Source organism: Notolepis coatsorum (genome assembly GCF_963971535.1).
Source record: "Notolepis coatsorum genome assembly, chromosome: 2".
Lineage (NCBI taxonomy): Eukaryota > Metazoa > Chordata > Actinopteri > Aulopiformes > Paralepididae > Notolepis > Notolepis coatsorum.
Genome location: NC_140166.1, coordinates 74,600,070 through 74,616,583, shown reverse-complemented (window position 1 = coordinate 74,616,583; position 16,514 = coordinate 74,600,070). Strand labels below are relative to the sequence as shown.

At 41.9% G+C, this 16,514-nt stretch overlaps 1 protein-coding gene across 1 annotated transcript in view; it reads right to left on the bottom strand.

Moving 5' to 3' along the window:
- galnt2 (UDP-N-acetyl-alpha-D-galactosamine:polypeptide N-acetylgalactosaminyltransferase 2) overlaps nucleotides 1-16,514 on the bottom strand; it is a 144,156-nt gene that overhangs the window by 28,105 nt on the left and 99,537 nt on the right. Inside the window, 2 exon segments of the mRNA XM_084307288.1 lie at nucleotides 1,688-1,786; nucleotides 14,984-15,137. Coding sequence (XP_084163414.1) covers nucleotides 1,688-1,786; nucleotides 14,984-15,137 — 253 coding nt within the window.

The following is a 16,514-nucleotide window of genomic DNA, read 5'->3' as shown; positions in this document are numbered from 1 at the left end:
ATTTCATCAACCGAGTCTCCCGTTGGTATGCAGCCCCTGTAGGAGCTCAGATGTGAAAAAACCGCCCCCTATCGTCTCCCAGATGGTAATGCACCCTTTTGGAATGGACTCAATGAAAATGGATGAGAAAAGAAAAATCCGGAATCCACATTTTACTTCTCAGGCATGTAACCCGAGCCGATCGGATTCATTGTGGACCCTCAGAACAGCGTGGAATACATAATGTACAGTATGTAGCGTTGGATCAATAAAAGCGATCGATTTTGGAACGGCGATCAGGAATTGGAATGATCTTTTTGGAGAACATCTTATCTGAGGTAAGGAATCTATTTTACAAGTCTTGGGATAATCAGAGTTGTATTCGCTGAGATCTCAGCGTTCGCCCTATGTGCGTGTGTGTGTGTGTGTGTGTGTGTGTGTGTGTGTGGGGGCGATCGCTTTGAGGAAATCAGAGAATCGATTTTTCAGATCGCCTATATAGCGTGCATACGTACACATACTATCGATAATCTAGCGTTTATTTGAAAACGATTCATAAATAGGCCGAAAAATTACAACGTTTTTGTGTATTCTAGAATATTCCAGTAAAGGGCGATTATCATGGAATATTTATATTTTCCTTGAAAACGAGGGCTTTTCAAAATGCTATAAAACGAAAATTAACCGATAAAAAAAACAATCCGCTTCGACAATGTTGACTGGAAAACGAGTCATTGATAAGCGACGGGCAGATTAGACACATAGCCATAATTTAAAACATAGATTAGGCGTTATTAACGCCAACATTGAAGTGGATGGTGGGCATTCAAGCACTAAATCGTGCGCCCCCTGCTGGCACTGAAAGTGTTAAATAAGGAACACTTGACTTGACCAAATAAGATGGGATTCTTAAAAATGTGGACTGTCCCTTTAAAATCATATTTTCTTTTGATGTGCCAGAGGAGTCAGGCAATTGTATGATTCAACCTCTTTCTATGATCTTCTCAAAACTAGAGACAGTATCTTGAAATAAGCGTGGAAACGTGCTAAACTGCATGATGAACCAAATTATCTTATCCCATTAGCAGATTTATTCATTTATTTTAAACAAAAAGAAGACTTTATTAAAAGGGGAATTACACTCAAATTTCAGAATTCATACATGCTATTCCCATGGTCTAAGACAGTCAAAAGACATTAGTGAACATGGACAATTCTCACCCAAAGACAATGAATTGGGAGAGATTTAATAGACGACACTGAGAGCACCTGGGGGGGATGTTCCGAGTATTATGGGTACATTTTCTGTTTCAGGAGCGAGAGCATGATTGTAGAATAAAGCTAATATAAAAGAAAACTAAAAAACAAAATCACATGCTTCACGCCCTCATGGTCCAGGGAGCAGCTTCAGACTTTATACCTGATGACATCACAAGTGTGAGTCTTACTCCTCTGGTTTCTGGCTTTATGTGAGAGTAGCTCATGTTCACAGGTATTGATTGAACGTGGACGTAACACATTGGAATTCTTAATTTGGGTGGTGTTCCCCTTTATGATTCAATAAATGGTTAAATTGTTTTGCAATGGATATAGTACCTTAACACAATTCTTAGAGGGGGGAGAGAGACACAGAGAGAAAGGGTGAGAGCAAGAGAGAAAGGGTGAGCGCGAGAGAGAGAGAGAGAGATGAAATGAAAGTATTTCATACCTAACCACAGTTCTTAGCAGAGCAGAGCGAGCCTCGTTGTGGAAGGTGATGACGACACTGGAAGCCGGCAGCTCTGTCTTCCACTGTTTGTGTCTGCAACTACACACACACACACACACACGTTACAAAAACAGGTTCCATTTCGTTCCTGCTCAAATTTCCCAATCAGGTCTCTGACATCAAGGCCACCTAATCATCCCTCTCCTTAATTGGCTGATATCAATCCTCGTCTCCTGAGCCTTTCAGCCAGTGTGTGTGTGTGTGTGTGTGTGTGTGTGTGTGTGTGTGTGTGTGTGTGCGTCAAGTCAAGTCAAGAGATTTATTTGTCACGGCATACACAATGAAATGCGGGTGGTCTTGCCCGCCACGATGTGCAAATAACATATAATAGAATAAACATTGTGCAATAAACAAGTAACATTGTGCAATAAACAAGTAACATGTTAGGGCATATCGGTATATGTACATAAGTTATTTACAGAGCATGGAGGACATACTAGGTCCTTTGGTAGTGTCTTCCTGTACATGCTAATTTATACAATCTCCGGTTATACTATACTATTTTTAAAGTGACTGTGGTCATGTTAAAGTGGCTGCTAGTGTGTGAGCGTGTGTGAGCGTGTACAGTGTGTGTGTTGTGTGTGTGTGCTCATGTGTGGAGAGTTCAGTGTTCAGGGCTCTGATGGCCTGGGGGAAGAAGCTGAGCCGAAGTCTCTCTGTCCTAGTAGCGTGCGCGCGTGCGTGCGTGCGTGCGTGCGTGTGTGCGTGCGTGCTGGTGCCAAGCCGCTGTATGTCAGCCGTGGTCGGGTTCTAGACACTGGTGGTGGTGGAGGAGGCAAGGTACCCTCTGCATTGTAAAGTGCTTTGTGTCGTAAGTCTAGAAAAGCACTATAGAAATGTGGTCGTTCATTCATACAAGAACAAAGGGGACATACCATAATAATATTGTTTATTATTAATAATAATAATAATAATAATAATACCACAGACAAACTGAGACAAACAACTTGAAAAGTGTTACTTCCTGTCCTAACAAAGATTAGATTTGTTTATTACAAGTATGTCTTATTATACTATATCTACTTCTGCCATCATCATCATCATCAATACTGTAACTGAGGGGTACAATTCCCTGACTGTATTACTAGATATGATACTTACTACCACTACCTTTGTACTTAATATTCGGCCACCCAGTACACGGCATAAATATATTATCATAAACACTCTCACGTAGATGAAACGGATCCAACACAAATGTACGAAGTCGAAACAGGTCTTTATTTCTACACAGCGATGGTGTGTAGAACAAGCACTTAATCACTTAATTACATTTATGAATTGAAATAGTATGCACTTTTATGGCAAGGAGTATTCGTCGGTATATCAATAGAGAATGTCCAATCTCTGAAGGCGCAGGTGGTAAATATACGACCTGGAATAGTTAAGGAATAACAGCAATGATACTTTAATGATTATATACTAGATACACTAGAGGGGGTTAATCCGGTCGCTTGTAAGCCGACAGGAGTAGGAGGGGGGGGGGGGTAGAATCCGGCTGCCTCGTCCGGCCAAGGGTATCCCAGGTGAACCCACTGTAGTGCCGTTCAATGCGCCGGCGATCCTTGGACCACAGATGAAAGCAGGTGGACTCTTTGTGGGCCGGCTCTCTCCGGTCCACGGGGGAGAGACGTGAAGCGACCTCGTCTTGCAGAGCGTCTCCTCACCTTGCGTCCTCTCCAGGGGGGGGGGTTCCAACACACGGCAGTGTCGGGGGTCTTTATCCATGGAATAATCAAAGTATACCAAGCATAATCCGTGCCTGGGAAGGCGGGCTGTCGTCGGTAGAATAATCCGGTATACAGGTCCACTCGCTCGTCGGCTCTGGGGCTCCTCGGGTGCAGCTTCACGTAGGGTCAACCACCCTGGGTAAGCAGCCAGTTCTCTGCCCGAAACGATGGGGTACTGACTACGGTAGTATTCTCACCGCACGAAGCACTATATATTAACAGACTATTATTAGCTTAATAGACTACGTCCAACTCGACGATATAGTGCCAAATATGACTATTCAAATATTAATATACACGATGTCTCAATACCGATGGTAGGCGAACTTGGCCTTACTCCCACACGTGGCGTCGCGGGGAGGCTTTACGTCTGTGACTCTATTGGAGGGTAAGAAACTGGACTGAAAAGGAAGTCCTACTTTAGTAGCGCAGTATATATACGCACTATGAACAAATAGTCCCATTAGTGGTGCGGTAGCCAGATTCCTACGCGGAACTAGGACTTGTTCGTACATGTGGAGCGGTACGTTTGAACTGGGTCTGAGGGGTATGGCAGCCTGGCACCAAGGTCTCGACCAATAGTAGAATGGAGACTATTATGGGATGTTCAGTAGGCTAGAATGGATATTCAATGCATATTGTACAAGGAATATACAAGGGATATCAGGGAATATTAGAGAATATACAAATACAATTAAATATATATATATAAATAAATATATATATTCGGTTTAATCTGGCCTTTCACAACAAATACCCTTGGCAGGACAGAAGATCAACTTTGAGCTCGTTTTTATTAGTTTCGCTACACACAGTTACCGCTGTTTGCCTGTAATCAATACAAACACCTCTCCAGACGATATTGAGTGCTTATGTGTACGGCTGAAACACTCACACACCAGAGGGGGTAGTGACCCACCCATTCAACACTCATCTAACCTGTAGTAGGGGGGAAGATGTGGTTAAAAGGAATCTATACAACACCTTTCAATACCCACTGACGTCAACACACACGCACGCACACACACACACACACACACACACACACACACACACACACACACACACACACACACACACACACACACACACACACACACACACACACACACACACACACACACACACACACACACACACACACACACACACACACACACACACACACACACACACACACACACACACACACACACACACACACACACACACACACACACACACACACACACACACACCTGTGATGCTCTGGTGAGGCTGTGACTGAACTGTGAAGCAAAATCCCACAAGATTATATTTTGACAGCCACTGACAATGCTCGCCTGTGTGTGTGTGTGTGTGTGTGTGTGTGTGTGTGTGTGTGCGTGTGTGTGTGTGTGTGTGTGTGTCAATCTTAAAATACAAATCCTCCACTGAAGTGGGAGAAACATGGTTGGCATGGCAGCACAATGATCACAGTCTAGTGACCCTGTGATGCCAATAGGGAAGTGTAGTGGTTACGTCATTTTCGTTTTTTCCTGTTCCACCCTCTGTTCCACTTAATGTATTTCCCCATTGACCATTTCTAAATCGGCTCATTTTAGATAAATAAAGCATTAACGTTGGCATGGTGTACCTTTCTGTGCGTATTTATCCACAATCTATAGCTCAACATGAAAATATTCGCAATTAATCATAAAGGTAGCAAAATAACAACGTTTATGTTTTCGTTCGCTGGGAAACTACACTGCTATTTGGCGCTGCTGACTGACGTCACCACAGCGTAGCCTCCTGCCTGTAGTCACAGACCTAGGATCAGATTTCCCTTACATTCCATAAGCTTAACAATTCGTACAATGGGAAAATAACTGACCCTGAATCTGTGGCTAGTATCTGTTTCACCCAACACTAGTGCTCCGGTGATCGGTAAAAGCCACAACCACGTTACCATATTTGTATTTATAATTTAAATCGTATAATGTTATTTTGCTGCATATTAAATCACTGTAAATACTAATGTAAATCATTGTTTCGTTGTACATAGTGTATAGTTTATAACGTTATTGTTTTTTACATGACGCTAGTAGCTAGCTTGCTAGCCGGCATTCCCGAAACTCCTAACATGCCCTGATTAAAAATTGTTCTCTCCTCTTTGTATACTTTTGTCCTCACAAACAAAGTATTCTGCCAGGGAATTTATGGACACGACAGTAGTAGTAGTTATAAGGTTTTTATCAACGGGCCGTGACGTGTAGCTAGCTAGCTTGCTAGCCGGCATGATGCGTGTGCAGTCTGGTCTGCACTGCACACAGGTCTGAGAAGAGGACCTGCACATTTTACTCGTTCCCGAAACTCCTCTACATGCCCCGATTTAAAATGGTTCACGACAGTAGACATAATGCTAACGTCTAGTACGTTTAGCGGGGTAACGCAACTTCCGCATTACGTTGAAATCAGGGAGGAGATAGCGGGGGGAGCAAATTAATGAATGTGGATGCGTGACGTGAGGTAGGCCAGGGGTTCCCAAACTTTTCAGGCCGGGACCCAGAAAATAAGGCGCCAGAGAGCCGCGGCCCAATGCACATCGTCAGGCTTTTTTTTCTTTTTTTTTTGCCAGGCGACTGATTTTTTTAGCCAAATATCACTTCAATCCTATTAAGTTAGTTCAAGTTAGTTATTCATTTATATGTGCTATTTATGAGAGGGCTAACTTGTTGCAAAATAATAATGATAATAATAATAGCCTCATTAAAATACTATTGTTGCTTCGGTTGTTTTCAGCGTTTTATGTGCATAATCTGTTATTTAGTTTGAAATGTTCGTTGAAATAAGTAGATTTTTCGTTTTTGTTTATTTATTAAGTTAATATAAAACCATATAGTCACATTTTAGAATACAATAGAATATAATTTTAGAATACAACTAGAAACACTGTCCTGGCCTTCCCCAAGTTCAGTGGCCTAACAAAAAAAAAGAATTTTTTTTTTTTTTTTTTTTTTTTGAAAATCATCTCGCAGCCCACCTTTGGGTCGCGACCCCGACTTTGGGAACCACTGAGGTAGGCGACAGCCTAACAGGCTGAGTTATTTTTTTACGACAAATTAAAAACCTTATAACTACCTTTATTTCAACCAAAAATGCTTAAACAATAATGTTAGTGGTAGAAGGGAACTCATTTTGTGCAAAAATGGAAAGCTTGCCAATGTTCATGCGGCAGAATTGTTACAATAGCCGATAATCCATTTTCCCAATGATAAATCCCTATACGGGTGGAACAACCAGTGCCGTCAGACTACACCTCCCTATAAGTTCAAGTTCAAGTTCCTTTTATTGCCACACGGCCAGGCCGGTGGAATTCAAGCACGGTGCAGGTGGTAGCTGCCTGCGACAATACACCACATAAAACATAAAAAGACACATGGAACAGTACAGTACAGAAAACACCACCTAGAACAAATACATGACAGAAACAGTACAGTACGAAAAACTATAGATAGATGTCAGTTCAATGTAACATAGACCAGAAGAAACATAAGAGCAGGGGGTAAATTTAGGAGGAGTTGGAGTTGAGCAGTTGTATGGCCTTGGGGAAGAAACTGTTGTTGAACCTAACCGTGCGACTGCCCAGTGACCTGAACCTCCTACCAGAGGGGAGGTGTTGGGAGAGGTGATGAGCTGGGTGCAGGGGGTCACTAATGATTTTGTTTGCGCATGTGATGGTGTGATGTTTGTGTATGGAGTCCAGGGTGGGGAGTTTGCAGTTGATGATTTTGGATGCCCTTTTTATGATCCTGTCTAGTCTGTGTAGTGTGTGTTTGGGTGTGTTGCCGTACCATACAGTGATGGATAATGAAATAATGTTTTGTATTATGGCTGTGTAGAATTGTACCATTAAGTTCTTCCTAACCTTGTATTTCTTGAGTTGTCTCAGATGAAATAGTCTTTGATTGGCTGTTTTGAGTAGATGAGTGGTGTGATGGTCCCAGTTTAGTTTATTGCTGATGTATGTTCCTAGGTATTTGAATGTGTCTGTGGCTGAAATGAGTTGATTGTTGATGAGCATGGGTGTTTTAGTGGGTGTGGTTTTCCTAAAGTCAATGATGAGTTCAACAGTCTTGCTTTCATTGAGTATGAGGTTGTGTTCTATAGCAGCCACTCGACCACTGAACCGCAAATGAATGATCAAACAAGTAATTTAGAACAACGCCACATGCACTGATGCAATGGATACTTCAATGATAAATCAAATCTATGACAGCAGGGGAAAATAATTAACTAGATGACAATTACAGTATGTGCGCCTGCTTTGGTAGGAAATATATTTTCATTAAGCAACTGTAAATGGTAAAAGGCTGCATTTATATAGCGCTTTTATCCAAAGCGCTTTACAATTTGTTCCTCACATTTGACCCATTCACACACCGACGGCAGAGGCAACCGTGCAAGGTGCCAACCGGCTCATTGGGAGAAGTTAGGGGTCAAGTGTCTTGCTCAAGGACATTTCGACACGCTGCGCGGGAGGAGTGAGAATCTAACCGGGAACCTCCAGATTACCAGACAACTGTAGGCTTAGTGATCTCCGTGCAGCAGCTTGATTGTTTGTTGTTTGTTTTCCCCTGAAAATTCATTTAAACCCTTCCTGTATTGATTTGACTACGACAAACGAGAACAAATTACAACCCCAAGTTACTGAGAGATGCTGATTTACACAGGACTAATATTATCAGATGACCTCTGTGTTTGCTGAAATATGATGGAAATTAGTGCTGGAATTTTCACTTTACAAATTATGGACATGGCAGATTAAAATGACAGACGCCCTCCGCAATTATTACACGTTGCTAGAGGTCCCCAGGTCATACTATTCCAGTGCGAATAGGGCTTTAAACACCAAATAAATGGAAGAAATTCACCTTCGTGATTTGTTCCCGAAAGGTTTTGTCATTGTGATGTAATACAGTATCTGAGAAAGATACTCTTCTTCCTTTTAGACTCCGTATTAACCCCGTCACCGCCACACTACCAAATGGTTAACGCTTTCACGGTTAACCGTCTGTAGTGTGGTAGTGAAAGGTTAACCGTCTGTAGTGTGGTAGTGAAAGGTTAACCGTCTGTAGTGTGGTAGTGAAAGGTTAACCGTCTGTAGTGTGGTAGTGAAAGGTTAACCTTCTGTAGTGTGGTAGTGAAAGGTTAACCTTCTGTAGTGTGGTAGTGAAAAGGTTAAGAGACAATAGAGCAACTTTTGAGGGGGAAAAAACGAAACGGGTTCAGGAAAATAAATGCACCTGGGATTTCAGATGTGGTGACTTTCACGGGTTCATCACACACTTCCAGATGCAGCGGAAGCCTGGAGCAGCGGTGACTCGGCAGAAAATAACTATATTCTTCAGTAACGGTAAGAGGTTGTGAAAAGAAATAAGGGCACTTTGACTTTTGTCTCAAGGATGACTTGGAACCCAGTTTAGAATGTCCTTGTCGTATGGCAGCATGATCCACCTCCTTCTGTCTATGTTTGCCGTTACTCTGGACTTTTTGTATCTACTTTATAACCTCTTTTTATTGCACCTTGCTCTCGTTTCTTAGTGTACTATACTTATTTACTGTAATATTTGTGTATTTTATTTGTTACTGTAGTGTTCATGTTTTTTATTGTGTTCTACCTGTAAAGCACTTTGGGTGGCTTTTAGTCATTGTAAACATGCTATATAAATAAAGCTGACTTGGACCTAGTGTTTCACAGCTGCCCATTCTCAATCTCACTTTCTCTCATTTACTACGTGTTGTTTGAAGAATGTAATTAAACCATGGCCATATTGCAGTTGTTATCATATGGATATTGCATTTTGTCATCGTGCAAATATGAATTAAATAGCTGGGAAACTTGCCTTGCAGTCAGGAGTCAGATTAAATACAACCCAATACACATAACTAGAAGAATGCACTCAGTAGACTAGACACATTTGACTGAGTAGATGACAGAAACAAAGGTTGAGCTGTATTGCCAGTCTCAACAGACCAAGGCTGTAAATCCACGTTTTTTTTTAATGCATTAAGAATGGTGATAGTGCCTCACATCACACTGGTGTACAACAAACATATTTGTCAAGTTTGGTGAAAATCAGATGAAGTAACATCACCTCCTGTTTACCAGACATGGTTGGATCTGGGGGTCAAACGGTAGCTATGGCTGATCAATTATCTAAATAATACATACATATATACCGACCGACCTACCTACTCCTTTGGGTCCTCAGCAATATACATGCCAAGTGTGAAGTCAATCAGATGAATGCTTCTTGAGATATGCGAAAGATATATAGACACAAGTGTAGGGCTGGGCGGTATGGCAAAAAATTATATCACGATAAACATTTTCATATCGTTCGATATCGATAATTATCAGAATTTGTATTAGTATAAAAAGAAAAATGTAAACAACAAATGTATGTTTATTTTGCAGCAATTCTTTGTCGTTGCCACCATCTTTAGTGTTACAGCCCCTCACACTCCAGTTCTCAGGCTGCAGCTGGTTTGAAAGCGAAAGTAAACAGGCTTCTCTGCTTTATCTTTTGACGCTTTCTTGGTGGACAAACCGTGACTCGCGACTGGAGGCTAGCTCTGCTAGCACACATAGCCTACTGTGTACAGACGGTATTTTTAATTAGAAAGCAAACAAAATAAACGCACAAGAGAAAAATTTATCTTTTTTCTAAAACATTTTTTATTAGCGACCACGTTTCATATCTATATTGAGGAATTATCATTATCGTTTTATCGCTCAGCCCTACATAAGCGCAGACAAACATACAGACAGAGATTCCTTCCTTTATACTGTAGTTAGATGCCAACAGTCGCCATTGACTTCCGTTAACATTGCCTAACGGTAATTACTAGCAAACATAATGGAATTACACATTCAGACACACAGTGTGTTGCTTCCGTCATGCCAGATTACTTCACATTAAACAGACACTACTGAGACACCTCTCTCTCTTTCTCTCTCTCTCTCTCTTCCTCGCTCTCTCTCAAACATTTTCAAAAGAAAAGATAATTACGTCCCAAAAATATGACGTGGAGCACAATTGAGGCGAGTCAGCAGGGGATCTCATGAAAAAGGCAGAGACTCTTTCCCACAGGAATGGCTTGTGACTCAGTAGCTGAGATATTGCAATGACAGGATCTGCTGTTCTCAGTTTGGCCAAACAGTGGCAGGGAAAACTGCCGATTCAAACAAAGTTTAACCCTTGTGTGGCGTTAAATTTTTTTTGTTACTCACCCAATATACGCGGGTCTGGTGGACATTATTAGTATTTTAAAACAATGAAGCCATAAGAATTTATGTACTTAACTCATTCTGCGCCAACCACGTAATATTATGTGTTTGCTCGCCAACCGCTGAGCGCCAAACACGTAATGTTACGTTTTTAGATTGTTTTTTCTCTTTTTCGATTTTAATATTCTATACACTCTCACGGACCTCAGTGTTATCATTGGAACTCATTCTGAGACCCCGAGAGTGCAATGCTGGCCAAATCCTGCTAGGTGGCTGTATCGCCTACCCTTTGAAACCTTATTTCACACTGTGTGTTACATTTTATATGGTCCCGGCGAAGAATTTGGCCCCCGGCAAGTGAAACGCTTCATTCGAGCACCTTGGAAGTTCGAACGCGTCCACAACACTTGATGCATATTTTGTGCCATTTCATGTCAGGGACCCAATGGACATCAATACTGGAAATCGCGATCAGACAATTGGAATATCCATTTTGGAATAACTCCTAGCAAAGGTAAGGACTATATGAAATCAATCCTACTTTGATCCAACAATGATTTCACATCGATCACAACGATCAACGTATGTAGTATTCAAAACGTATGCCGTTGCCGACGTTCAGAGCATCACAAAACGACCCCCCCCCCCCTTTGATACCTTCATGATGAAACATAATACCATTATATACCTTTGGAAATAATAACATGTCCAGGCGAGCAACGCGAACGACTTTCGCAAAATGCACATAGCACTCCATAACTCCGCTTCCAGGAATTAGCCCGGATCACTCTGAAACTATACAATATTCACCACGGGATAACACGTGAACGTATAAATTAACTCTTTTTTACATGTTGGACAAGAGATAGTGACTGTCAAATGAGCCATAGTATTGTCTCCATAGCTATAATATACAATATAGATATAGCTCTGCAAACATCGTGACGCACAGTGAAAATGCCTATCTTTTAGCGTGGCCCATTGACTACAGGGATGAGGATAATAGCTGGCGCTGAATGAGTTAACAGATGTTAACTTTATCTGAAGCATATGGTTAATATTTGCTAGATCACATTAAGTTAATCAATAAAAGTTTTGTGTGATCAAATCTGGTGTCTGTAAAAAGAAGAAAAAAATTCATTATAATCATGACATGAATCGAAATAAATCATGTTTATCTTCAATACATATGAATGAAACAAGGTGGAGGCAGACGGTGAAGGTACACAGTGAACCTTTTTGTTTCATATTCATCGTGTTTACTCGTTTTCATCTATCATTTGTACACTTCAGGGTCCAGTGGACCTGAACACCACATGTGGAATATAAATGTGTGTGGGTGTGGGGGGAGGTGGAGGCACAGTGTGCACTCAATGGAAATGTGTTATTATTTTATAATGTTCTTCACAGAAAATCAGCCAAAGCCAATGAGTCTCAGGTTGTTATAATTAATTGTATAATATTTATTTGAGTAAACAAAAAATGGGTCCCGCAGACCTGAACACCACACAAGGGTTAACCCTTTCACTGCCACACGACAGAAGGTTAGCCCTTTACTATCACACAACCGACGGCGATGCTCCATCATTAGCATCATTAGCTCCGCGAATAGTAAAGGGCTAACCTTCTGTATTGTCACAGTGAAAGGGTTAACCGGCTGTCGTGTGGCAGTGAAAGGGTTAATTACAAATCACGCGTAAAGCACTAACATCATGAAGCATGCAGGGACAGATTTCTCCTACGAGAATGGATGCTAAGGTGTGATGATGTCACGTCGCTACAACACACCTCTGGATGATAAGGTGTGATGGTGTCACCTCGCTACAACACACCTCTGGATGCTAAGGTGTGATGACGTCACCTCGCTACAACACACCTCTGGATGCTAAGGTGTGATGACGTCACCTCGCTACAACACACCTCTGGATGCTAAGGTGTGATGACGTCACCTCGCTACAACACACCTCTGGATGCTAAGGTGTGATGACGTCACCTCGCTACAACACACCTCTGGATGCTAAGGTGTGATGACGTCACCTCGCTACAACAAACCTCTGGATGCTAAGGTGTGATGACGTCACCTCGCTACAACACACCTCTGGATGCTAAGGTGTGATGACGTCACCTCGCTACAACACACCTCTGGATGCTAAGGTGTGATGACGTCACCTCGCTACAACACACCTCTGGATGCTAAGGTGTGATGACGTCACATCGCTACAACACACCTCTGGATGCTAAGGTGTGAAGACGTCACATCGCTACAACACACCTCTGGATGCTAAGGTGTGATGATGTCACGTCGCTACAACACACCTCTGGATGCTAAGGTGTGATGACGTCACGTCGCTACAACACACCTCTGGATGCTAAGGTGTGTGATGTCACATCGCTACAACACACCTCTGGATGCTAAGGTGTGTGATGTCACATCGCTACAACACACCTCTGGATGCTAAGGTGTGATGATGTCACATCGCTACAACACACCTCTGGATGCTAAGGTGTGACGTCACTTAATGTGCAGCACACGAGAACATTTAAATTGGAATATCTTGGCGCTCTAACGACACATCATCATTATATTGTAATAATTTATTGTATTCGAAGAAGCCGTTGGTCCATTTGAACAAAATGCATTTGAATAAAAATCAAACAAAGGGAAATAATGAAATGAGTAAAAAATACAAATGTGTGTGTTGAATGTGGTGGTGGAGCTACAGAACAGTGTGTGTGTGTAGGTGTGTGTGTGTTGAATGTGGTGGTGGAGCTACAGAACAGTGTGCTGTGCTTCTAGAACGTTCAGCAGGCAGCACACGTGCAACTAGTGGCTCAGGGGCGACAGTGCCTCGGGAGGTAGAGCAGTCGCCTGGTAATCCGAAGGTTCTCTCTCTGTGTGTATTAGTGTGTGTAGGTGTGTGTGTATGTGTGTGTGTGTGTAGGTGTGTAGGTGTGTAGGTGTGTAGGTGTGTAGGTGTGTAGGTGTGTAGGTGTGTGTGTGTGTGTGTGTGTGTGTGTGTGTGTGTGTGTGTGTGTGTGTGTGTGTGTGTGTGTGTGTGTGCGTGTGTCTCCATCTTTGATCCCGTTACCGAACGCAGATTACAGCCTGGAATAATGGGATTTATGATCAACCAATGGACATATCGATCTACCAGATTCCGATGACGAATGACGAAATGCTGCCGGCGATCACATGGGCTGACTGTAGGATACTATTCCCCCAAATTACAGCTGGATTGGACATTGTTTTAAAACGCAACGTGATCGATCAGTGAAAATGGCTACTTGAACGCACACTGTATTGCTAATCAATAATAGTAATCGGCGTCCCCCGCCGCCCCCATTTCATCCATAAATGCTCTGTAATAGTCCGGATGCTACGCAGTTTGTTTTATTTCATTCGTATATATACAGCAGAAATGGCGTTTGATATAACGTGACTAGCCTTTAGCCTATTATCTAGCTCTCCAGAAAAAAGACTAGGTGAAAACTGCAATAAACCTTATATTCACGGCGCTATAAAATGACAACCAACCGATGGATATTTATTTTCTTTAAGCCATTATGAAGGCACGGTTTATGCACTCAAGTGACAATGAGAATGGACAGATAGCAATACTATAAAGTATATATATAGCTGTTAGAAAGTACATCGGTTTGTTGACAAAGCGTTGTCCTCCAGCCATATATTACACTGCAAGCCGTGGTCGTCAATGTGTTAAGGCACTATGAGTTCTGTACAACAAGGCCTTCACTCCTTGGCAGAATGGATACTTTACTGGGTGAGATTCACTCAAGAGGTGCTTTTAAACAATGGCATGCCACTAGGCATATCATTTTATACCAATACCTTCATGCTGAAGCCAAAAACTGTACTGTGGTCCTTGACATAATATGTTAAAGCATGTTGCACTAATGGGCCTTACACCAAGCCAAAGACAAATTTGAAAAGGTAAATGCAACTAGTGGCTCAGGGGCGACAGTGGCTCGGGAGGTAAAGCAGTCATCTGGTAATCCGGAGGTTCTCTCTCTGTGTGTTTTAGTGTGTGTGTGTGTGTTTTAGTGTGTGTGTGTGTGTGTGTGTGTGTGTGTGTGTGTGTGTGTGTGTGTGTGTGTGTGTGTGTGTGTGTGTGTGTGTGTGTGTGTGTGTGTGTTGTCTGTGTTTGTCTGTGTTTGTCTGTGTTTGTCTGTGCTATGTGCATAGGCGTTTGTGCGTCTCTGACAGAGAAAGTGAAAGAGGGGTGTACTACTCACTGGTCATGCCGTGTGTCTGGTACTCCTCTGTCCATGCGGAGCTTGTCGCTCTCCACCTGGTTGAACTTGTTCCTGGCGTAGGGGTCCTGCCCCGGACGCACCACCGTGGCCCCGACATACAGGTCCTGGTCGAAGTCCTGCCACCGCACCTTACCTGGGGGGGGGGGGGGGGGGTTAAGATCAAATAAGATAAGATTTCAGAAGAATTCAGGCATCATAGCAGCATGGGGGGGAGGGGAGGGGGGGTGCAGGTAGTAGAAGACATGATACAGGTCATAGAATTATAGTACAGTGGAGACGTAAAAATAAAAAATAGGCAGTGTAAACAATATAACAATATAATTAACTCTGGACATGTGCAGTGTAAAATGGTCAAGGTGCAAGATGAGGGTATGTACGCCCTCTCAGTTATATTTGCCCTACAATAAATATAGTTACATATACATTATATATATATATAATCTAACAACTAATATCTAATCTAATATATAATCAAAAAATGCTAAATATGCTCTGATGAAGTAAGTATACAGTATACACATAGGTACAGTATGCATAAGGTATGTATGCCGTGATGTACGCATTAAGGTTACTAGAGGTGCACCAATATCACTTTCTGCTGATCAAGTATGAATACTTTGTTTTGAGTACTCAGACGGAACCACCAATATGAGTGCTTTACTTGATATTGAAAAATTTGTTTTAATCTAACTAAATACCAACCACCCCGTTATATTTTCTCATTTAACGTGTCAGTTACATAGGCTTAAAAAAATGTATGTTTAGATTCATGGGGCCACCATAGCACAGCAGGGTTCCTACTTACATGCTGCTGAATGGTTAGAGTCCCTTCTCAGCACAATCCATGCTGTTATTAATACAGTTTTTTTTACAGTAGCCCTTCACATTAGTTTTGTGACTAACTATAGAGGAGCTGGGTATCCAGTCTGAAGCACAGCATGGATTGTGCTAAAAAAGTTAATAATAATATAATAACAATAATACACTTTTAGCACCTTTCATACAGAAATTGCTGCTCAAAGTGCTTCACAACAGAAAAAAGACAGGCATAAAATGAGCACATAAAGTGCAGACATATAAAATCACAGTTTTTCACATTAGGATCTAACATCCCAACAGGCCCCCTTGTTTATGGTTTGATTCCGTTTAAAAAATAGACAATAATAAAAGGAGTAAGATAGAATAGACAGAGTAAAATAGTGCAATAGTGCAGTGCAACAACAGTAGAATAGAATAGACATGAAATGATCAAATAAAGTGCAGACATATACAATCACAGTTCTTTACAGTGCAATAGCAAACGTCCCTTACTGACTGACTACCCATTGTTGGAACGCGCAGGTGAGTATGTTGCCTGCTGAGTTGGCAAAAGGAAGCGAGATGCACGTCATGGTCACTTATCAGGTGATATGCATTTCTGCCATATGATGAACGCACTCAGCATTGTTGGAGGTTTGGCGTAACTTATGTTGTGGAATATTCTAAGAGTCGAGACGATGAGCTGTAGGAG